The 23,941-nt window shown below is 34.4% G+C and overlaps 1 protein-coding gene across 5 annotated transcripts in view; it reads right to left on the reverse strand.

Moving 5' to 3' along the window:
* NEK1 (NIMA related kinase 1) overlaps positions 1-23,941 on the reverse strand; it is a 207,060-nt gene that overhangs the window by 13,044 nt on the left and 170,075 nt on the right. For all 5 annotated transcript variants that reach the window (XM_055334525.1, XM_055334524.1, XM_055334523.1 and 2 more), the window contains 6 exons: positions 18,943-19,031; positions 18,059-18,306; positions 10,211-10,362; positions 7,584-7,792; positions 6,543-6,673; positions 6,138-6,270 (listed from right to left, as the gene is read on the reverse strand). In XM_055334525.1, coding sequence (XP_055190500.1) covers positions 6,138-6,270; positions 6,543-6,673; positions 7,584-7,792; positions 10,211-10,362; positions 18,059-18,306; positions 18,943-19,031 — 962 coding nt within the window. The remainder of the gene's footprint in view (positions 1-6,137; positions 6,271-6,542; positions 6,674-7,583; positions 7,793-10,210; positions 10,363-18,058; positions 18,307-18,942; positions 19,032-23,941) is intronic.

Consider the following 23,941-nt stretch of genomic DNA (forward strand, 5'->3'; position numbering starts at 1 on the left):
TTCCATCTCAAAACAACAGAATACACATTCTTTTCAAGTGCACAAGGAACATTCCCCAGAATAGATCATATCTGACCACAAAACAACCCTTAGTAAATTTATAAAAACTGAAATCATAGCAAGCATTTTTTCTGACCCACAAGAGTATGAAACTAGAAATAAATCACAAGATAAAAACTGGAAAAAAAACAAACACATGGAGACTAAACACCATGATACTAAACAAACAATGGGTTAATGAAACAAAGAAGAAACCAAAAAATACAAGGAGACAAATGAAAATGAAAACACAATGGTCCAAAATCTCTGGGACACAGCAAAAGCAGTTCTAAAGAGGAAAATAAAGCGACAGAAGCCTATGTCAAGAAACAAGAAAAAGCTTAAGTTAAACAATTTAACCTTACACCTAAAAGTACCAGAAAAAGAACAAAGCCCAAGGTGAGTAGAAGAAAGATAATAAATTCTTTTTTTAAGAGACTTAAAATACAACAGGAAAAAAAAATCCATGAAACCAAGAGCTGGTTCTTTGTAAAGATAAACAAAATTGATAAACTCTTAGTGAGACTCCCTAAGAAAAACGAGAAAGGACCCAAATTAATAAAACCAGAAAAGAATGAGAAGCAACAACTGACAACACAGAAATACAAAGGATTATAGGAGAATGGTTTGAAAAATTATATGCCAACAAATTAGACAACTAGATGAAATGGATAATCCCTAGAAAAATATAATTTTCTGAAACTGAATAAGGAATAAATAGAAAATCTGAACAGATTACTAGTAAATAAATTGAATTGATAATAAAAAAATAAAAGTCCAGAACCAGATGGATTCACAGGTGAATTCTACCAAACATTTAAAGAATACCTATACTCTTCAAACTATTCCAAAAATAGAAGGAAAAGGAAAGCTTCCAAATACATTCTACAAGGCTAGTATTACCCTTACACCAAAACTAGACAGATATCACAAAAAGAAAAAAAAAAACCACAGGCCAATATCCCTGATGAACACAGATGTAAAAATTCTCAACAAAATATTAGCTAACTGCATTCAACAGTACATTCAAAGGATCATTTACCATGATCAAGTGGGATTTATTCCAGAGATGCAAGGATAGTTCAATATTCACAAATCAATGTGATACGCTACATTACCAAAACAAAGGATAAAAATCATATGATCAATAGATGCAGAAAAACTATTTTATAAAATTCAACATTCATTCATGATAAAATATTCTCAACAAAATAGGTTTAGAGGGAACATACCTCAACATAATACAGACCATATATGAAAAACCCATAGCTAACATCATATTCAATTGTGAAAAACTGGGAGCTTTTCTTCCAAAATCAGAAAAGTTATGTTCACTCTTGCCATTATTATTCAACATAATACTCAAAGTTCTAGCCACAATAATTAGATAAGAAAAATAAATAAGAGGTATAACAGGCATTCAAATTGGTAAAGAAGTTAAACTGTCACTATTTGCAAATGACATGAGAGTATACAAAGAAAACCCTGAAGGCTCCACCAAAAACCTACTATACAAAATAAATAATTCAATAAAGTCTTGATATAAAATTAATACCCTGAAATCAGTAGCATTTGTATACAGGAATAATGATGTAGCAGAAAGAGAATTTAAGAAAACAACTCCATTTACAATTGTACCAAAAAGAATAAAATACATAGGAATAAACCAAAGAGGTGTCAGACTTGTATTCTGAAAACTATAAAACACCAATGAAAGAAATTGAAGCTGACACAAACAAATGGAAAGCTACTCCATGCTCATGGATTAGAAGAATTAATATTGTCAAAATGTCTGTATTACTCAAAGCAATATACAAATTCAATGCAATCCCTATCAAAATACCAAGAGCATTTTTATAAAACTAGAATACTCAAATTTGTATGCAACCACAAAAGAACCCAAATAACCAAAGGAATCTTAAGAAAAACAAAGCTGAGGGTATCAAAATCCCAGATTTCAAGATATACTACAAAGTTGTAGTAATCAAAACCATATGATACTGGCAGAAAAATAGACATATAAATCAATGGAAGAAAACAGAGAGGGATCCCTGGGTGGCGCAGCGGTTTAGCGCCTGCCTTTGGCCCAGGGCGCAATCCTGGAGACCCGGGATCGAATCCCACATCAGGCTCCCAGTGCATGGAGCCTGCTTCTCCCTCTGCCTATGTCTCTGCCTCTCTCTCTCTCTCTGTGTGTGACTATCATAAATAAATAAAAAAAAATTAAAATGTTTAAAAGAAAAAAAAAAAGAAAGAAAACAGAGAGCCCAGAAATAAACTTTTAATTATATGGTAAATTAATCTATGAAAATGGAGGCAAGAATATACAATGGGGAAAAAGTCTCTTCAATAAATGCAGGTGGGAAAATTGGCCAGCTACATTTTATAAAAGAATGAAACTGGACCATGTCCTAACACCTAACAGCAAAAATTAAAGACCCTAATGTGAGACTGGAAACCATAAAAATCTAGAAGAAAACCTACTGGGCAGCCCCGGTGGCACAGCGGTTTAGTGCTGCCTGCAGCCCAGGGCGTGATCCTGGAGACCCTGGATCGAGTCCCGTATAGGGCTCTCTGCATGGGGCCTGCTTCTCCCTCTGCCTGTGTCTCTGCCTCTCTGTCTCTATAAATAAATAAAATCTTAAAAAAAAAAAAAAAGAAAACCTACTAATTTCTCTGGTATCAGCCATAGTACCATCTTTCCAGAATTGTCTCTTCAGACAAGGGAAACAGAAGCAAAAATGAACCGTTGGTACTCCATTAAAATAAAAAGCTTTTGCACAATAGAGGGTACCATCAACAAAATAAAAAGGCAACCTACTGAATGGGAGAAGATATTTTCAAGTTATATACCTGGTAAAGGGTTAATACCCAAAATATATAAACAACTTACACAATCCCACACCAAAAAAACCCCATACAATCTGATTTAAAAAAATGGGCAGAGAACCCAAATAGACCTTTTTACACAAAGACATATAGATGGCTGACAGGCATATGAAGATGCTCAATGTCACTAATCCTCAGAGAAATGCAAATAAAAACCATAATGGGATATAACCTTACATAAGTCAGAATGGTTAGTATCAAAAAGATAAGAATTAACAAGTGTTGGTGAGGATGTGGAGTAAAAGGACCTCATACACTCTTCTTAGAAAATAAACTGTGGAAAACAGTAATGGAAGCTCCTCAAAAACTTAGAAATACCATAATGATCTAACAATTCCACTATCGGGTGTTTACCCAAAGAAAATGAAAGCACTAATTCTAAAAGATATATGCCCCTTTATGTTTATTGCAGCATTATTAACAATAGCCAAGAAGCAACCTAAGTGTTCATCCATATATGAATGGATATGATATGGTTGGTATGTGTGTGTGCGCGCACACACACACACACACGCTGGAATATCACACAGCCATAAAAAAGGATGAGAGCGTGTCCTTTGTGACAGCATAGATGGATGTAGAGGTATTTTGCTAGGTAAAATAAGTCAGACTGAGAAAAACAATTTCACTCATATGTAGAAACAAAAAGCAGAATCAGACTTATAAATACAGAGAACAAACTGATGGTTGTCAGAGGAGAAGGAGTTGAGAGGACAGGCAAAATGGGTGAATAGGAGTGGGGGATACAGGCTTCTAATTCAATGACCAAATCATGGAAAGAAAAGGCATAGTATAAGGAATATAATTAACAATATTGTAATAGCATTGTATGGTAACAGTAGCTATATTTGTGGTGAGCATAGCATAAAGTATAAATTTGTCAAATCCCTATGTTGTATAACTGAAACTAATGTAACATTGTGTGTCAACTATGGTTAAACAAAAAATTAGAAAGGAGCTCCTTTAAGTTTTTTTTAATAGGTTTCACAGCACCACCATAAATATGAAACATTATTCTGTTTTTGCCCATTTGTGATAATCTTAATTATTAGGCGAACCAAAGAAAACCATAATTAAGAACATATTAATATAATTACTAGCTTATATTAAATCCATTATTTGTTGCTAATGACCCTAATATTTTGACAGTTATGTTGTTAAGAATACTAATGAAGATACAGTAGTTTTTGAATCTATAAGGTAAGAGCACTCACTGTACATGAAGATTTTCTAGTTTTGATTTAATGATAACTACTAGAGTTGTTAGAAGATTTTTACTTACATTTTTAACCAATTCAAAAACACTATTTTTTTTTTTTTTGGCTGAGCTTTATGGTCAACATAAATGAGTCTGTAAAATAATAAGTTGCTCCCAAAATAAAAGACATTCTTGAATTTGAGTTTAGGAAATTTGATTTTTCATTAAGTCAAAATATCAAATATTTTTATTAAAAGCCTGGCTCTGAATTATCTGAACTGAATATTTTTTTTTAAAGATTTATTTATTTATTTATGAGAGACACAGATTGAGAGAGGCAGAGAGGTAGGCAGAGGGAGAAGCAGGCTCCTCGCAGGGAGCCTGACATGGAACTTGATCCCGGATCCGGGGATCATGACCTGAGCCAAAGGCAGGCGCCCAACCACTGAGCCACCCAGGCATCCCGGAATATATTTTTTGAACTGAATATTAACACTACATTCCTATGAACACTAAATTGAGGTATACACCATCTTGTGCCCAAATGCACCTACAGTTTCAAAACAGATCTTATTTGCAATCTTAGTACTAAGTTACCCAGAATACTATAACCAGACTGAACTTTATAAAAAATCTTCAATCTGTCAGTTCTTTCACAGTTTGCAAACCTTCAATGATTTCCTCTATGTATTTTAAACACTTCACAGTATCTAATCACAAGGACTAATTTTATTTTTTTAATTTAAATTCCAGTTAGTTAACACAGTGTAATGTTAGTTTCAGGTACACAATAGAGTAATTCAACACTTCTATACAATAAAGACTATTTTCAATAAGAAGCTTCTAATATTGGGATGCCTGGATGGCTCAGTGGTTGAGCATCTGCCTTTGGCTCAGGGCGTGATCCTGGAGTCCTGGGATTGAGTCCCACATTGGGGCTTCCTGCATGGATCCTGCTTCTCCTCTGCCTATGTCTCTGCTTCTCTCTCTCTCTCTCTCTCTGTCTCTGTGTCCTCATGAATAAATAAATAAAATCTTTAAAAAAAAAGAAGCTTTTAATATCAAATCTAATACACATTAATTATCTTTCATTGTTTTCTGAGAAGTTATGGCTCTACATTTCTTTCCACTTATCATAGTCCAGGCTTCCCTTCTTTAATTCCTACTGCATTAAAAAGTATTTTAGGATATGCGTTTTTATATTATAGTTTTACACTTTCATATACTTATGTCTCACTTTCCAAAGAAACTATAAACAAAGATGTAAGCTATAAGCTACATACTATAAGCTAAGCTACTATAAAGAAAAATGTAACATGTAAGCAAAGATATCTTTTAATGTCCATGGTAATAAAGTACGAGGCTATAAGAAGCACCTGATAAGTACTTTGAAAACAATTCATGGTACATTAAAAGGGAGATCATCCTTTGATAGCAGTGGAAACTGAAACTTAAATAAATCAGTTAATGTCACAGCACTAGCTTGTCAGAGTTAAAGGACTATACCACTGGTCTGGTTCCATGTTTAGTGCTCTTGACTATTTTAAAGGAAAATGCCATTTTTAGCTTTAATAATTTTCAGTGAAGTTCTAATATATTTTGAGTGATTCTATAGATAAATATTTTCCAAATATAAAAATGGTTTACATTCAGATCACTATAAATGAACTCCATTTACTATGAATGAAAGAGATTACATTTGATATTACTTAGGAGGAACTGTACATATTGCTAGAGCATATACGTCTAAAAGTTTACTTCTACATCCTTGATATGAAAGTATTCTAATTTCTAGGGCTGTCTGATAAGAAGTCTTTTTAAAAAATCTCATTCAAATGTTACTTATGAATTAAGTAGAGACGTGGACGACATGGTTAATTTTATAATTGCTTATAAGTACTGGGATGATTTCAATATAGATTTCACCATGTGACCAAAAGCTCAGCAATTTACATTTGTCATTCTGTTTTTTGCACATTTACTTTAAATATAAAGACTGAGGTAATCTTACCTTCTTGATAGGCTCCATCTGCCATGACTAAATGAAGAATCTTGGCATAAAGATGTTCATGTTCATTTCCTAAAATATCCTGAACTATTGTTGAACAAATTTCAATATTTTCATCTTCATCTTCATGAATAGCCTATATCAAATTTCCAAATATAAATTAATTTGAATATTAGCTTTATCTAGAGACTTTATTTTTCATAATAAATCTACTGACCTCTAAAATTCACTGATATTTTACTAGTAATTCAAAAAGAGCATATTTCAAAGTTAATTTTTTTTTTAAAGTAAGCTCCACATCCAAGGTGGGGCTTGAACTCATGACCCTGATATTAAGAATCGGAGGCTCTACCTACTTGGCCAGGCAGATGCCCCTGAGTTAAATGTTTTCATTGACACTTTACTTACTTTTATTTTCTCGTAAACCTCAAAGAATTTTTCAAAGCCTATTTCCTGTTCCAGGTGAAGTCTCAGTTCCTCTAAATGGTTAAAGACACTATCATATTCACATTCACTAGTAATATCACCATCACTGTTATCTAAGAAACAGAAACAAGAAGATACTTTATGGCTAAAAAGAATGAATAAAATAATTCTTACTTTAACAGACTAATATTCATTTTGATGAGTGATATCACTGAAACAGAGCACTTATACTTCTAATGTAAAGTTTTGTCATTATAATTATTGCCATTTATGTAGGAAATGAATGTATATATAAATGTCTTAACAAGAATGTTACTTTGGGAGTCTTTTCTTTTATAGACATAAACATTAAACCAGATTGGAATAAAAAATTCAAATTGAGTAAAACATGAAAAAAGCATGCAGGAGACATATGACTTATACTACATATCATGAAACTTTAGTAAAGCATTTATTAGAAAGTATTATAAATGCTATATATGTTTCATGTCATGTACATGTCCAAGACACTTGGAAACATTCTAGTAAAAGATGAAGTTACTGAAGAATTGTTCGTTTTCACATTAGCTCTTCTTCCAAAATAAACATAATATAGTTCTCAAAATTGTCAAATTTTATATGCATCTTAGGGGTAATGCTATGAACAAGGAACAGTTCTCAAAAAAAAAAAAAAGTCAAGGTTTAATCCTACTGTTTAACCACTGTATGTGGAAGCTCTCTGTAAAATATAAAGTGCTAAGAAAACTAGGCTATTATCCTTAGTAAAACTATAAAAGTGCTTCAAAAGCATTTCCAAAATTTAATGGGAAAGAAATGGAACAAATGTTTGTGGGTATCAGTGGAAAAAGAAAAAGAATCAATATAAGTCAGAGATACAGAAGCATACTTCAGTTTTATTTAAATTTGGAAATAGAAAAAAAAATAAATTTGGAAATAGTTCATATCAGGTATCAGAAAATATACTCTACTTGAAATATTTGTATAAACTGAAAAAAAAGAAGTCCCATGATCATGACCATGTACCTGAGTGCCATTCTTCATTTAGGGCACTTTCACTGCTGGGATTGTCATCCTCATCTGCCAGATCTGTCCCATTTGCAGTCTGCTCTATGTCACTGTTCTTTAAGACTGATTCTTCCTCCTCACTGTATTCTTCTCCAGGTTGTTCCCTAAGTAACTGTTCCATAGAGGCCTGAAGCTCTTGTAAATCTGTGTCAGTTTCTTCAAAAACACTGAAATTAAAAAAAAAAAAATTACCAAAGTGTCATCTCATTTTGAAATTTTACTTTAATATACATGCACTCCTTTAATGCTTAAAAGTACTAATAGAGGATAAAAATATATCTGGAAGATCTTTTTTTATAAATTTATTTTTTATTGGTGTTCAATTTGGATATCTGAAAGATCTTAACTAAAATTTCCATTAATGAAAAAATAAACTTTTAAAGTAGAAATATCTTTATTTTGCATTTATGTGTACAAATCTCTACACTTTGACTTTGTAGCAGGTATAGATAAGCAAAGCATCTAATTAGAATGAGAAAGAGTATGTTTAATCTTTTGGACCATCCTATTAGTAACATTTAGCTTTATATTTAGTTACAAGACTAACATAACATGCACATCTGCTATGTACCATTACAGCAATGATAAAACATTGGCCTATTGACAAAATCTTATGGCCAACACTGAGGAATTAGTGACCACCATTGTTGACATTAAAGTAAATGGGCTGCTGAGCCTGCATTATAAGAAAAGTAAAAGATTGACATCTTTTTTGAAAGATAAATAAGTACTCAAAGAACAGTCTGGCCCTGCATTCACTTTGTAATAGATTTTCTTATTATATGACCTTGAGTGAAGTTTGGAACCCCCTACCCCCTCACCCCCACCCCCCCACCCCCGCAAAAAAAATCCCAGGGAAAACATCAAGTGAAATTTCCTGGTATGGACTATCACTTAAAAAAACAAACAAAAAAACGTTTTCAAAATTTTAAATTAATATTAAAAGCTTCTAACTTAAATTTTAAAATAAAATTCTCTCATCTACTAGTAACTAAAAGAACACAAGCCACAAACAAGCTACTGTGCAGTCAGATAAAACTGATGACTTTATAAAAACTTTGAGGAAAAACTGTTACCTAGCACTGTCAACCATAAAGGTACTCTTATGTTGTCATGTTCTCCAGGAGACTCAATAAAAACACAAAGTCAAAGTACTTATGACTACAGTCAAACAGAAGAAAAGAAGGATAAAAGGGTAACCTCCTGTAAAATCTGAGAACACTAGCAAAAATATACAGAACTCTATGAAAGATAAAAAAAAAAAAAGGGGTGGTGGTGGTGGCAATCTTTAAAAGATAGTTTGGTGGGCAGCCCTGGGGGCCCAGCGGTTTAGCATTGCCTTCAGCCCAGGCTGTGATCCTGCAGACCCAGAACTGAGTCCTGCGTCGGGCTCCCTATGTGGAACCTGCTTCTCCTTCTGCCTGTGTCTCTATCTCTCTCTCTGTGTCTGTCATAAATAAATAAAATCTTTTTAAAAAAAAGATAGTTTGGTTAAAAATTTAAGAAACAAGAGGCAAGGCTTAAGAAAAAGAAAGAAATAAAAAACCAAAATGTGCCAGATATAGAGGCTCTGGCTCAAATATTATAGGGGAAAAAAACTACCAGATAGATTATTATTTTAATTGGATATCAATCATATCCAAACACAGTTCTTTCTATTAGAAGAGGTAAAATGTAGAAACTTTAAGTTTAAAAATATCAGAAAATAAATAATAAAAATCCCAGTATTTTATACCATGTTCTCCTGGTGATTTGAATACACTCTACCTTTTTAAACACTTTATCCTCCCCTCACATATTGGTAACATTTGTCTGAGGAGGTGAGAGGGCTTACTTGTATCAAAGAAGGTAAAGAAAGGTTCCTAGCTAAGGGGCTATCACTTCCTACAGTTCCCAGAAATGTTGGTTAAATTTGCCTCTTGGATTCTGGATTCCCCATGAATCACAAAGAAAGGAATTATGTGAAAGCAATTAATTTACACCCAGAACACACACACACACACACACACACACACACACACACGTACTCATACATATGCAAACAAGACAACTAGTCTACCTAACTTCTCACTGCCATGGTTTTGTTTTTGTTGTTTTTTTTTGTTTTTTATTTTATTTTATTTTTTTTACTGCCATGGTTTTGAAATCCTACATGGCAGGAGATATAGAGGCTTTCTGCTCTTTTCCCTGAGGAACGTGGAATAGTTTATATTTCATAATTTTCCACTGCAATCCCTGTATCATGTGGTGTTAGTCATTATCCTGCTAATATTCCTTCATTTAAGCAAAATTTATTAAGCATATACCATGGACAAGTCAATGTGCTCAGTGGTGAGTATGACAGCACACAGAGAAACCATTTTCTTACATTTCTCAAGTGAGAGTAAGTCATTAGGTTACTTAGAAGCAAATATACCTATCAAAGCTTGCATGACTATATTTTAAATATGTTGTAAAAAGGTAAAGGAGCGGTGAAAATCAGTTACAGATAATTTTTTAAAACTGTTTAGGTGAGTTACAGCTCTAGAGTTCATATAAACTCAAATTCTGTTAGTGCTTATATTTATTAATGACATCATGCTCACATGTCTTCAGAATCAGAAGGTCCTTCTTTAATATGCTCATCTTCAATATCATCTATTTCAAGATTGTCTTGACATACATCTCCTACAGTAGGAACATCCATCAGTGTTCTGAACAATTTTGAGAGATCTGGAAGTGAACATGTCCTTAGCATCTAAAAAAGTAAGATTTTTTTAGTAGGAGTAAGATCACTAGAAAATAAAAATGAGATAAAAAATTAGAAAGTTAGAGCTAATACTAATTTTTAAGAGCTAGTAGCTCCAGAGATGATTGTCTAAAATTAGAACCAAATTTTCTTGAATTTTAGTTCTGTATTTTTTCGGGGAGGAAACTAAACTTGTGAGTTATGTGTGGGTTTCAAAATACAGGGATTCACTTAAGTCACCATTAAAAGGCAGGGAGAAATGTTTAATTGGGGTATGCACCTAGGGAATGGAATTAGAAATCTGTCAGAAATTAGGCAGTGCCAGAAACTGCTAATTTGCTCCCTCTCAGTCAGGGCCCATACTGTCTCTCCCTTATTTTATCTCCTCTTACACTTTACTATGGCCAATCTTCCTATATGTTTCCCAAAGTCTGGACTGAGTTAGTCTGAAGGTTGGCAAAGAACTATCACACATAATTGGTGGTTCTTTGTATCATTTATCCTAGGAGCTGCTGGGTAGCCAAAATTGATTAAATAAGGAACTTCATATTAGTGCAAAAAAAAAAAAAAAGCCTAACATTACTTCAGTCAACAATGGACTGTAAGTGGAGCCTTTCTCACAAGAAGGGAAGGCTAGAAAGACAGGTACTTTGATGTTTATACTGAGAATCATTTATAGCAACAGGTGAGAAGGAACTGACTGAGGAAAAAAACAATGTATGGTTGAGGTGTTTAAAATCTTAATTTGTTTGGATAAGACCAGGAATAACAGAAATAGCCCCTGTCCACCAACCTATCAGCAATTAGAATGTGATCGATACACAGGACAATGAAACAAATGTCTGTATACATAAGTCTCAGAATTGGGTTAATAATCCTAAAGGAATCTGTGAGATTTGAAAACTAATTCCTAAGGCCTTGGTAAGAATCCTACACCAGATAGGAGACTGAAGAAAACACAATGTTTAGCATATTAATGAAACTTTATATACTTTGCCAATTTTATCAGTACGATCTGTTTTTGAGAACAAAAGAGGATAGATTTTCCACTATTTGAACATAATTTACATATTACAGCACAAGAAAAAGTGCTTATGAACTACAAGATGGTGAAGACATATTGCTTGTTAAAACAGTTAATGATGGTACTGAAAGTATTTCTTTTACCAAATCTCCCACTGTCAGCAGAATTTATGCTTGATTTGCTTATTATTTTAATGGTGTGAACCAATATATTATAAACCAGCAGTATGCAAAATATGCATATGGTAACAGTTTCTCCAGATAGATGCTAATCAATAAAAATATACAACATATATGCATTATATACTTAAATTCAAGAGGACTCTACATAAAGATGCAATACTTTTTAGGCCAAGATAAATTTTAACCCTAGTAAAAAAAATCTCAATTTTACTTTATTCACTATTAAAAATAGCTTTCCTGGGGCAGCCCCAGTGCCCAGCGGTTTGGGGCAGCCCCAGTGCCCAGCGGTTTAGCACAGCCTTCGCCCTGGGGCATGATCCTGGAGACCCGGGATCGAGTCCCGTCGGGCTCCCTGCATGGAGCCTGCTTCTCTCTCTGCCTGTGTCTCTGCCTCTCTCTGTGTCTGTCATGAATAAATAAATAAAAAATCTTAAAAAAAAAAAAAGTTTTCCTGGGACAGTCCGGGTGGCTCAGCGGTTTAACACTGCCTTCAGCCCAGGGCCTGATCCTGGAGATCCAGGATCGAGTCCCACGTAGGGCTCCCTGCATGGAGTCTGCTTCTCCCTCTGCCTGTGTCTCTGCCTCTCTCTCCAGGTCTCTCATGAATAAATAAAATCTTAAATAAAATCTTAATAAAATAAAATAAAATAAAATAAAATAACTTTCCTAACCTAACAAAATAATACAGTAGAAAGAAACCTCAAGAAGTATTTGGCAATTTTCCTCTTGGAATGAGCCTATGCACCCATCAATCCAACAGCTATCTGTCCTATATTAAAAATGCTTTATGTTCACAGTCTTCTCTGACAGATTTTTTTTAGATGTTTTTGTTGTTGGTTAAATTATTTTTCTCGAAAATGAAGAGAACCACAGATAGTGAAAAATTAAGTACTAATTGTACTAATAGAACGCCACACAAAATTCTACTGAAAAGAATTCTGTCAACTCACTGTTTCATCCATCTGTAGTACTTTTCAAATAAAATAATGAATTAGCAATATTCTGGTTATACTACAAAATGGGTTACAATGAACATTTTTATTTAGCTTCTGCTTAGTGCAATTAAACTATAACAATGCTTTCTCAAAATAGCCTCTACATATATACCTTTACTTCAAAACCGGTGAAAAGTATATCTAAAATATTAATTGAATTATGAATATTTAAAAGGCAAAAGTTATAGATATTAAATTAGAATTGGTATTAAAAGAAGACATTTGAAACACATATGCTACTGATGAATTGTATATTCATATTCCCCCCACCGACACACACACTCTACATTTGCTATAACAAGAAAATAAATTCTCAAGTTTCCATAGAGATCAGTTTTCCCCTCCACTAGCCAGAAGAGGAAACTATCAGTAGAACACATCTGGTCTCTCTCCACTCTTTATTCACTATCCTGTGAAGTGAGGGAGGTCTAAGGGAAGGAGAAATAGCTATTTCATTTGGTAATCTAGATTCTATTCTCACATAAGTCAGATCATGAGAAGATCACATCTTGAGACTATTTCATTTTGACCTATTACAAATTTACCTTCTGTGATCTTCGTTTAAGTGTTATACTCTCAATTTTATTAAGTCACTCTATTACAACACTGTTATGAAAGCTGCTACTGTATTTATAGTGTTTGCTGTCAGAAACAATACAACCCAAAAGACGTTATAATTCTGGACCTAGAAGAAATACCCTTTCAAAATGAAAGTGAAATAAAAATGTTTTTAAATAAACAAAAGCTGAAAAAGAAATTCATCACCAACACAGCTGCACAAGAATGTCAAGAAAGTTTTTAGAAGTGGAAGAAATGATACCAGATAGAAACTTAAATTCTACACAAAGTAATGCAGAATGTCCAAAGAATATACATAGACTCTGTTTTTACTTTGTGTAAAAGATAACTGAATGTTTTAAGCAAAAACAATAAAAATTTATTATGGTGTTTGTATCATGTAGATGTCAGGTGTATGATAACTATGCCAAAAGAACAGATACGAAGGTAGAAATGGAAATACACTGAAAAGGTTCTTTTTTTTTTTTCCCAATGAAAAGGTTCTTATGTCATATGTAAAGTGCTATAATATTATTTGAAGGAAGACTGTAAAAACTTAAACTGTATCTTGAAAGCTGAAAATTACAACTAAAGCTTATGAAAAAGTCTATATTAGGAAATAGTACAGATAATATCAAATGCTAAAATATTCAATCCGAAGAAGGAAGAATAAAAGTAAAACAGAAAAAGTGATGAGACAAATAGAAAACAGATAGCAAAATGGTAGGTTTAAACTCAATCATATCAATAATATATAAAAAAATTACATGAAAAGTAAATGGTCCAATCACTTTAAATAAAAGAGATTGCCACATTGGTTAAAAAGCAAGACTTGACAAAGTGATAGCTACAAAAAATCTACATATAAAATCAATGTGATTACAAGTTAAAGATGTAAGAAGTATATATATATTTAATGTATAAACACTAATCATCAGAAAGCTGGAATGGCTATATTAGAACCAGACAGGGACACCTGGGTGGCTCAGCAGTGAAGCATCTGTCTTTGGCTCAGGGCGTGATCCTGGAAGGCTCCCTGCACGGAGCCTGCTTCTCCCTCTGCCTATGTCTCTGTCTTTCTCTCCCTCTCTGTGCCTCTCACGAATAAATAAAAAAAAATTAAAAAAAAAAAAAAGAACCAGACAAAACAGACTTCAGAACAAGGTGATATGACCAAGAACACAGTCATTTCATAATGATAAAGAGTGTAATTTATCAAGAAGATATAAAGATTATTAATTTGCATTCAACTGACTGGAACTTTTTTCTTTCTCAGTAACTGATAAACAAGTAGAAAGAAAATAAGTAAGGACACTATGAACAACACTCTCAAGCAAAAAGGGATGCTTTAAAATAATAAACCTATCAATTCATCCAGAAGGTATAGCAATACTAAATTTTTATTCACTCAATAACAAAGTTTCAAAATACATGGAACAAAAATTGACACAAATGAAAAAAGACAGTTTTTGCATTTTTTTCTCAACAAATGATATGTAACTGACACAAGACAAAAAAATTGGTAAAGATAAAGAAGACTTGAACAACACGATTAACCAATTTGACATATTCTTGACATTTGCAGAATATTTTACATGATGATAGAAGAAAACACATTCTTTTACGGTGATCTATTAAGAGTAGTAGCCACCAGTAACAGACACTAAAGGGTGACTCATGAGTGCAGAGGAAAATATGATATAAAAGAAGCCAAGAGATAAAATGATTTTAAAAATAAAGTGTATATGACTCTTTTGGAAGAAGAAAATCAAGAAAGGTGAGAGAGAAAAAAGGCACAGAGAATTTGGCAATACACTGGTAATTGATTTGACAAGAGCAGTTTTAAAGGAGGAGTAGGCTAAAAGTCATATTGGAATATATTTAAAAGTGAGCGGAAGTGGAGACTGTAAAGATACAACATACTCAAGATATTTGGTTGTAAAAAGGAGCAGAGAAAGGGGTGGTAGCTAGAGAAGGACATGTTCTTAAGAGAAATTTGCTAATTATGATGGGACTCATTAGAATACGTATGTTGAGGAAATGATCCATTAAGAAGAAAAAGTTGATGATATAAGCTAGTGTGACCCCAAAGTAATGGAATAAATCCTTGAGAAGGTGAGAGAGGTTAGGACTCAAAGTATAAGGAGGATTTCTGGGCAGCACTGGTGGCTTAGCAGTTTAGTGTCGCCTTTGGCCCGGGGCATGATCCTGGGGACCTGGGATCGAGTCCCACATCAGGCTCCCTTCATGGAGCCTGCTTCTCCCTCTGCCTGTGTCTCTGCCTCTCTCTCTCTCTGTGTCTCTCATGAATAAATAAAATCTTTTTTTTTTAAAGGAGGATTTTTTTAAATAAAAAAAGACTAGCATAACAACATTTTTTTTTAATTTTTATTTATTTATGATAGGCACACAGTGAGAGAGAGAGAGAGAGGCAGAGACACAGGCAGAGGGAGAAGCAGGCTCCATGCACCGGGAGCCCGACGTGGGACTTGATCCCGGGTCTCCAGGATCGCGCCCTGGGCCAAAGGCAGGCGCCAAACCGCTGCGCCACCCAGGGATCCCCATAACAACATTTTTAAGAAGAATTTTAAACTTAACAAAAATCTTTGTAAGACTTCAAATTATTCCATTTAGTAAACAGATTATATAAATGTTTATACATAATGTTTAGGTTTTTTTCATATTTCAAGGTCACCATTTTGGCCTGGTGATGAACTCTCATGACCTCAAAGATTTAAGGAATAGGCACATATGGCCTTCTACCCTTGCCTTGAATGGCTACAAACTGCTTTGATTTTCTAGGTTTTTTTCCTTGCCCCTCCCTTCACAGTCAGTCACCTACGTGAAATCTGCTTTGCTGTGCTTACTTCCCAAGTACATACTTGTATAGAACTACTAAGTTTGAAGTAAAGTCATGAAAGAAAATCAAATAATAAAATATATTATGCAAGGAATGTTAACTTTATACATAGAAACATTATTAAAAAGCTCTGGGCATGGGGTGTCTGGGTGGCTCAGAGGTTGGGTGCCTACCTTCGGCCCAGGGTGTGATCCTGGAGTCCCAGGATCGAGTCCCACATCAGGCTCCCTGCATGAAGCCTGCCTGCTTCTTTCTCTGCCTGTGTATTTGCCTCTCTCTCTGTGTGTCTCTCATGAATAAATACATAAAATTAAGAAAAAAAAAAAAAGCTTTGGGCTAAAGACAGCTAGCTTTACACCTTTACTATAAAAGAAGATACATGAGTTATATGATAAGCCTTGTTTGTCCCATATACAGGACTTATTGTCTAACTCTGAAGATCATAAATTTGTTTTCAGTTTATTATCTTTTTAAAGTTTGACTGCTATTATTTTTTTTAAAAGATTTTATTTATTTATTCATAGAGACACAGAGAGAGAGAGAGAGGCAGAGACACAGGCAGAGGGAGAAGCAGGCACCATGCAGAGAGCCTGACATGGGACTCGATCCAGGGTCTCCAGGATCACACCCTGGGCTGCAGGCGGCGCTAAACTGCTGCGCCACCGGGGCTGCCCAGTTTGACTGCTATTAAACAAGTGAGAGAATTTAGCAATCTCTACCTTTAAAATAAACTTAAGAAAACACTCTAAAATAAAAACACACCCAATTTGAAAATTAAATTGAAAACCAAAATGACATATTTAAAAAACAGCCAGGGATAAAAGAATTCAGGTAATTCATTTCCATGTAGACTTAAATATATGAAAAATGTCCAACCCCACCGGTAAAAACAGAAAACACAAATATTTAAAAATATCATTACTCCCTAAGTACACAATTTTTAGGTGAATGATAACAGTTGGTGCTTTTTTATTTTATTTTATTTTTTTAAAAGATTTTATTTATTCACAAGAGACACAGGCAGAGGGAGGAGAAGCAGGCTCCATGCAGGGAGCCTGATGTGGGACTCGATCCCGGGACTCCAGGATCATGCCCTGAGCCGAAGGCAGATGCCTAACCGCTGATCCACCCAGGCATCCCTGGTTGGTGCTTTAGAGTACAGACTCTCACATACTATTGAGGTATTATTAGCTATTTCTTAAAGGGAAATCAGGCGATTTACAATATAACTTTGGAACTCCACTTACAGAAATTTATTTTATGAAATAATTGTGGCTATTGTCAAAGATATAGGTGTAGGTGGTTACTATAATTAAAATTGAAACCTAATGGCCCAACAATAAAAATAGATTAAACAAATTATATATAGCATAGCACAATGGGATTTGTGGTCATTACAGATGATATGAGAGATTGACAACATGACAAAATGCTATTTTTATAATAATATAATTTGTAACAGTAACATTTGTAATAATTTTATAATACATATCAGAAAAGTAGATTACAAAAAATATGAATATTCTATTTTGGCAAAAAGTATTATATATGTAAAAGTTACATACATAAAAGTAACATAACAACATGTGATTTCTTTGTATCTTTAAATTTTCTATAGTGATAATATTGTAATTTTCTAAAGAGAAAAAATTGGTTACGTATTTTAAAAAATAGCAAGTGAGAAAAGATAAGAAGTTTGAAAATCTTTTGCCAGGAAGTAGCATAGGAATATCTTCTACTCTTTCTATATACAAATTAGGCAAATAGCACTTCTGTCCACTTAAAATATACTAAGTTTAGTCTCATGAAAAATGGAAGTTGCATTGAGTTGTGAGAAAGGGAGATGGTATAGAGGGACTGATTTCTTAAATAAAAGAGATCCTATAAAAAGGTACTCTCAATGGCAATTTCTTTTCAGAATCCCAGAAAAGATGATGAAGGTTTTTTTGTTTTTGTTTATTTGGAGGTGTGTGTGTGTGTACGTGTGTTTAAGAGATTAAAATTCAATATTATGATTTATCAAAGAAAAACAATAAATAAGAAATGTTATTAAAATAGTTATTTTCCATTTGAGGTGCATACTTGCCTTTGGGTTGTTTGCATCAAATAGACCAGTTGAAAGTCCAATCAGCAAGGAATTCTTGTTTTTATTTTTCGGTGGTGAATCAGAGCGAGATCGAAGTGGAAAGGATTCTTCTGGTGAACATAGAATTGACTGAATTTGAGAGACTGCATTCAAGTGTTTTGAAAGAACCACTCTATGGAAAAATGGCTCTGGTTGCACAGATTTATCTATACCACATTTAGAATGCTGAGAATCATCTATTTCAGGTCCTGTGGTATAAAGGAAAGATTTTGTAATGTCTATACAGTACTTACGCTCAATGTGATATTGAAAAAGCACACTATTTAGCATGAATTCTAGCCAAAAACTCTATCAGAATAACAAAATCAAAATATATATATATGATTATATTAGCATATAATTTTTGATAGGATATAAGGTTTTATTTTTCAGAAAGCAGATTAATTTGCTGTATACCTCCATTAAATGCAAGTTCTAAAATATAGGCACAAATGTAAAGAATTGTGAAAATATATTTTTTAGACACTCATATTTAGCTCCAGTTTATCTTTGTTCCTAAAGGTTAGACAGGAAAAATTAGAGTTCTCATATTTTAATTAATATTATTAAAAACAAGAAGACAACTTAATGTCCTTAGTATACTGGCTTAGTTTTGGTAAGCAATTCTGTTTTGAATGTTCGATAAAACAACTGACTAAAAAGTTTTATTGCCCATATTGCCAAACAATCTAGGCTCATTAATGAGAATCTAGTGCTCTATGCTTATTTATTCTTTAAACAATTGAGGTGACTGATAAGAAATGCTATTAATATGTTGTCCAAATAAAACAGATTCATGTTAATAACCTTCCAGAAAGTAACTAGTCTAATGCAACGAGGCTTACTTTTATCGACTTCACTAAGGTGGTCCACATTCATTGGGATTCCATCTTCAGAAACTTCATTTTGCTGAACAGTGATCCTATCTTCAAACCTGTCCAGATGGATAAATCAGTAAAAATACAATTTACTAGAAATAGAAGCACTCTTCAATTAAAAAAAAAAAAAAAGGAACACAAGTTCACTAGCATCCTGTGATCACTCTTCCAAATATTTTCCTTAGTTATGGGTGTGGATATATATATATATATATATATATATATATATATATATATTTATATTTATATTTATATATAAATTTATATTTATATTTATATACATATATATATTTTGTATTTTTTACCCTTTTAAACCTTCACCAATCATAATCAGTCACAAAAACCTGCCTCACCACTTCCTGTAACTATGGTTCCCAAAATATGGCCCTTAGACATTAGGAACACATAGAAACTTGTTCAGAACTTGTTCAGAATTCAAATGATCAGGTGGCATACCCAAGGCCCAGCAATTTATTTCATTTTTTAAAAAAGATTTTATTTTATTTATTTATCTTATTCATGTGAGAGAGAGAGAGAGAGAGAGAGAGAGAGAGAGAGAGAGAGGCAGAGACATAGGCAGAGGGAGAGGCAGGCTTCATGCAGGGAGCCTGACGTGGGACTCGATCCCGGGTCTCCAGGATCACACCCTGGGCTGAAGGCAGTGCTAAACTGCTGAACCACCTGGGATGCCCAATTTGTTTCATTTTATTTATTTTTTAAAGATTTTATTTATTTATTCATGAGAGATACAGAGAGAGAGGGGCAGAGACACAGGCAGAGGGAGAAACAGACTCCCTGTGGGGAGCCTGATATAGGACTTGAACCCAGAACCCCAGGATCACACCCTGAGCCAAAAGCAGATGCTCAAACACTGAGCCAGATGCCCCCCAGCAATTTATTTTAATAAATACCAAATTAATCCTAATACTTGCTAATATCTGGGAAATATTACTTTAAGCAATCAAAATGCCCCTTAAAAGCACAGAATATAAAACAACCATAATATACTAATACTATAAAATACCATGCAGGTATTAAAAAAGATGAAACATATCTATGTGAAATCCTGTGGAATGACAGTCTATATAGACTACAATATAAAATAAATAACATATTTTGTTAAGTAAGCAAAGTAATCTACAATTTGTATTAAATGCTGTTAGGTTTCAAAAAAATGGCATATAGCACGGTACAAAAAAAATAGAATGATATGCACAAAAAAGTCTTAATCCGCAAAGGGAGTGAATTAATTGAACAAAGGTAAAGAACTGACAGTTTTTATTTCAATACAACTGAGAATTAAATTCATATTATCATGTTTTTTAAGAAAAATTGAAGACTGGAAGAATACAAGTCAAAGGTCTCAAATAAACACAGAAAAAGATGCTTTACATCACTAATCATCAGGGAAATGCAAACCAAAACTAAGTAAGACATCATCTCATATCTGATAGAAAGCCTATTATCAAAAAGACAAGAGGTAAGTGTTGGTGAGAATGCAGAAAAAAGGAATCCTTGTGCACTTCTAGTGAGGATGTAAAAGGTGCAGACACTGTGAAAAACAGTACAGAGTTTCCTCAAGAAATTAAAAATAGAAAAAACATACAATTCAGTAATTCTACCACTGGGTATTTAGCCAAAGAAAACAAAAACACTAATTTGAAAAGATTTTTGTACTGCTATGTTTATTACAATATTATTAACAATATCCAAGATTTGGAAGCAACCCAAGTGTTCAGTGACAGATGAATACAGACACACACACTGGAATATTACTCAGCCATAACAAGGAATGAGATGGGGCCATCTGCAACAACACAGATGGAGACAGAGGGTATTATGTTCAGTGAAATAAAACAGAGAAAAACAAGTAAGTATGATTTGACTTATATGTGGAATCTAAGCAACAAATGAACAAACAAACAGCAGAAACAGACCCATAAGTAACAGAGAACTGGCAGTTACCAGAGGGAATGGGAGTGAGATGATGGGCAATAGGGGGGTGGAGTAGTGAGAGGTCCAGGGTTCCAGTTATAGAATGAGTAAGTCATGGGGCTAAAGGGAACCACAGGAAACACAGTCAATGGTATTATAACAGTGTTGTATGGTGACAGATGGTAGCTACACTTGTGATAACATAATTTAAAATACAGAGTTGTCAGAAACTTATGTAACATTGTGTCAACTATATTTCAATAAAAACAACAAAAAACAAAGGCACCAGCGGCTTATTTCTAGAAGTTTGGCTTACAGGCAGGTTTTTTTTCTTAATTCTTTTTAATTGATCTCAAATTAAAATAATCTTTTACTTTTTCAGTTTTAAATTTTGAAAATTTTTCTATGTTTGGTTTTCTGAGTTTTTATTTATTTCCAATCATACAAATAACATTTTTCTTCATTCAAAATGTAATGTTCTAAAAGAAAGGAGAGTCAAAGTGGAGAAGTAGGAGACCTTAGTTTCATCTGGTCCCAGGAATTCATCAATTATAACACCTGTGAACTCAACCCAAGGTCTAAGAAAAGAATTGTTGCAACTCTGCAAATAAAAATGACCACTTTCCGCAAGGTAAGAGGTGCAGAGAAGTGAATCCCAGGCCATAGGTGGGAAGATAACTCGCAGGAGGGTGGGAAAGAGTGTCAACTGGCTACCAGAAAGTGATATAGCAGCAGGGTGCAAAAGCAGAACTTTTAGTGGACTGCTCTGTTGAGGGATGTCCCTGCCAGAAAGGTGCTCAAGTGGCAAAGTGGGGGTGGGATCCTAGGTGGGACAGTGTGGTCTCAGGATCCTCGGGGGCACAGGAAGAGGGGATGCCTGAGTGTGCAGAGTTCCCAGACATCAGAGAGTGAAAACCAGCAGCAATCAGCAAGGCCAGTAGTGGGCTCTCTGCTTGGAGTTGCCATAAACCACAAACTGCACCATGATGGGACAACTGCTCTCTTGCTCTCCAAGCATGGGCACAGCAAATGGCAGAATCTGGAAGGAGCAGTATAGGAACATGCTGCAGGAGTCTGCAGTGTTTGGAGACTCAAAACACGGTTGTGCACCTGAGACAGAAACCCTGAGTCACAGGCGGGGGTGAGCACAGAGTGCAGACGGAGAGCAAGGAGACAGAGGGACTGACTGCTTTTCCCTGAGGGTGCACTGAGGAGTGGGGCTGCAAATTTTTGGTGCTGGAGATTGGGGTGCCGCTACTTTCATTCCTATCCTCTAAACCAGTGCAGAAAGACTTTAGGAACAAAAGCCACATGGAGCAATCCAGGGCAGATTACTAAACCTGGCCCCCTGGCAAGGGCAGTGCAATTCTGCCCTGGGGCAAAGACACCTGAGGATCAGCACAACAGGCCCCTCCCCCAGAAGATCAGCGAGAACACCCAGCCAAGACCAACTTTATCCATCACGGACAACTGTGGAACTCTGACGATAGGGTCATATAGCATATATAATAATCCAGGGTTTTCTCCCCCCATGATTCTTCAGTCTTTCAATGTTAATGTTCTTCTCTTTCCTTTTTCAACTAATTTCTTATTTTATCAACTTTTTAAAAAATTTTTTTAAATTTCATTTTTACAGTTCATTCTATCCTTTCATTGTATTTAATTTTGTTTTCATATATATATGATATATATATATATATATATTTTTTCTTTCTTTACATTTTTGGAATGCAATTTCTTCTAAAAAACTGACCAGGGAATCCCTGGATGGCTCAGCAGTCTAGCACCACTTGCCTTCAGACTAGGGTGTGATCCTGGTCTCCCGGGATCAAGTCCTGCATCAGGCTCCCTGCATGGAGCCTGCTTCTCTCTCTGCCTGTGTCCCTGCCTCTTTCTCTCTCTCTGTGTCTCTCATGAATAAAATCTTTAAATAAATAAATAAATAAACAAACAAATAAATAAATAAATAACTGACCAAAATACACCCAAAGAATCAGTGTATTGTTTTGTTCACCTGTTTATATCCCTTTTTCTGTCTTTTAATTTCCATTTTTACAGTTACTTTATTATCCTTTCATTATATTCTTTATATTTATTTTTTTGTACATATCTAAGTTTTTCTTTAATTACAATTTGGGATCTACCTTTCTAACAAACAGATCAAAATACACACAGGATCCAGTGTATTGCTCTGTTCAACTGTCTGATTATATTCTTTTTTCTTTTAATTTTCTTTTTTGGTTTCAGGTCTCTTCTGATTTGTTTGGTATAATTTCTGTGGGGTCGTTGTTGCGTTTTTTAGTATTTTGTTCTCTCATTCATCTATTCTTCTCTGGACAGTGACAAGACTGGAAAATTCACCTTAAAAAAGAGAACAAGATGAAATACTGAATGCCAGGGACTAATCAGTATAGATGTAAGTAAGATATCAGAACTAGAGTTCAGAATAACGATTATAAAGACACTAGCTGGGCTTGAAAAAAAGCATAGAAGACACTAGAGAATCCTTTTCTAAAGAAATAAAGGAACAAAATTGGAAGAGGTAAAATGGTGGAAGAGTAGGGGTCCTTGTTTCATCTGGTCCCTAAGTTTAGTTAGGTAACTATCAAATCATCCTGAACACCTATAAATTCAACCTGAGATCGAAGAAAATAATGGCTGGAATCCTACAAATAGAAAAGTGACCACTTTTTGCAAGGTAGGAGTGCAGAGAAGAAAAACAGAGGGGATATAACAGAAGATAAACGGCGGGAGGAGGGAGCCTGCATAAGCCAGCTACCAGAAAGTGATATAGCCATGGAGCACAAAATGGGAACCTTTAGAAATCTGCTCCAGTGAAAAATTTCTCTTAGTGGTGAAGTGGGACAGAATCGCAGGTGGGGCCGTGGGGTCTCAAGATTCCCAGAGTCACAGAAAGAACACAGGTGCCTGAGCCAGCAGAGTTCCCAAGCACTGGAGCAGGAAATTGGTTTCAGTCAGAGAAACTGGGAAGGGGTTCTCAGCTCAGTTGGCCATGAACTGTGAACTCCTG

The sequence above is a fragment of the Nyctereutes procyonoides genome, unplaced genomic scaffold (assembly GCF_905146905.1).
Source record: "Nyctereutes procyonoides isolate TBG_1078 unplaced genomic scaffold, NYPRO_anot_genome, whole genome shotgun sequence".
Taxonomy (NCBI): Eukaryota; Metazoa; Chordata; class Mammalia; order Carnivora; family Canidae; genus Nyctereutes; species Nyctereutes procyonoides.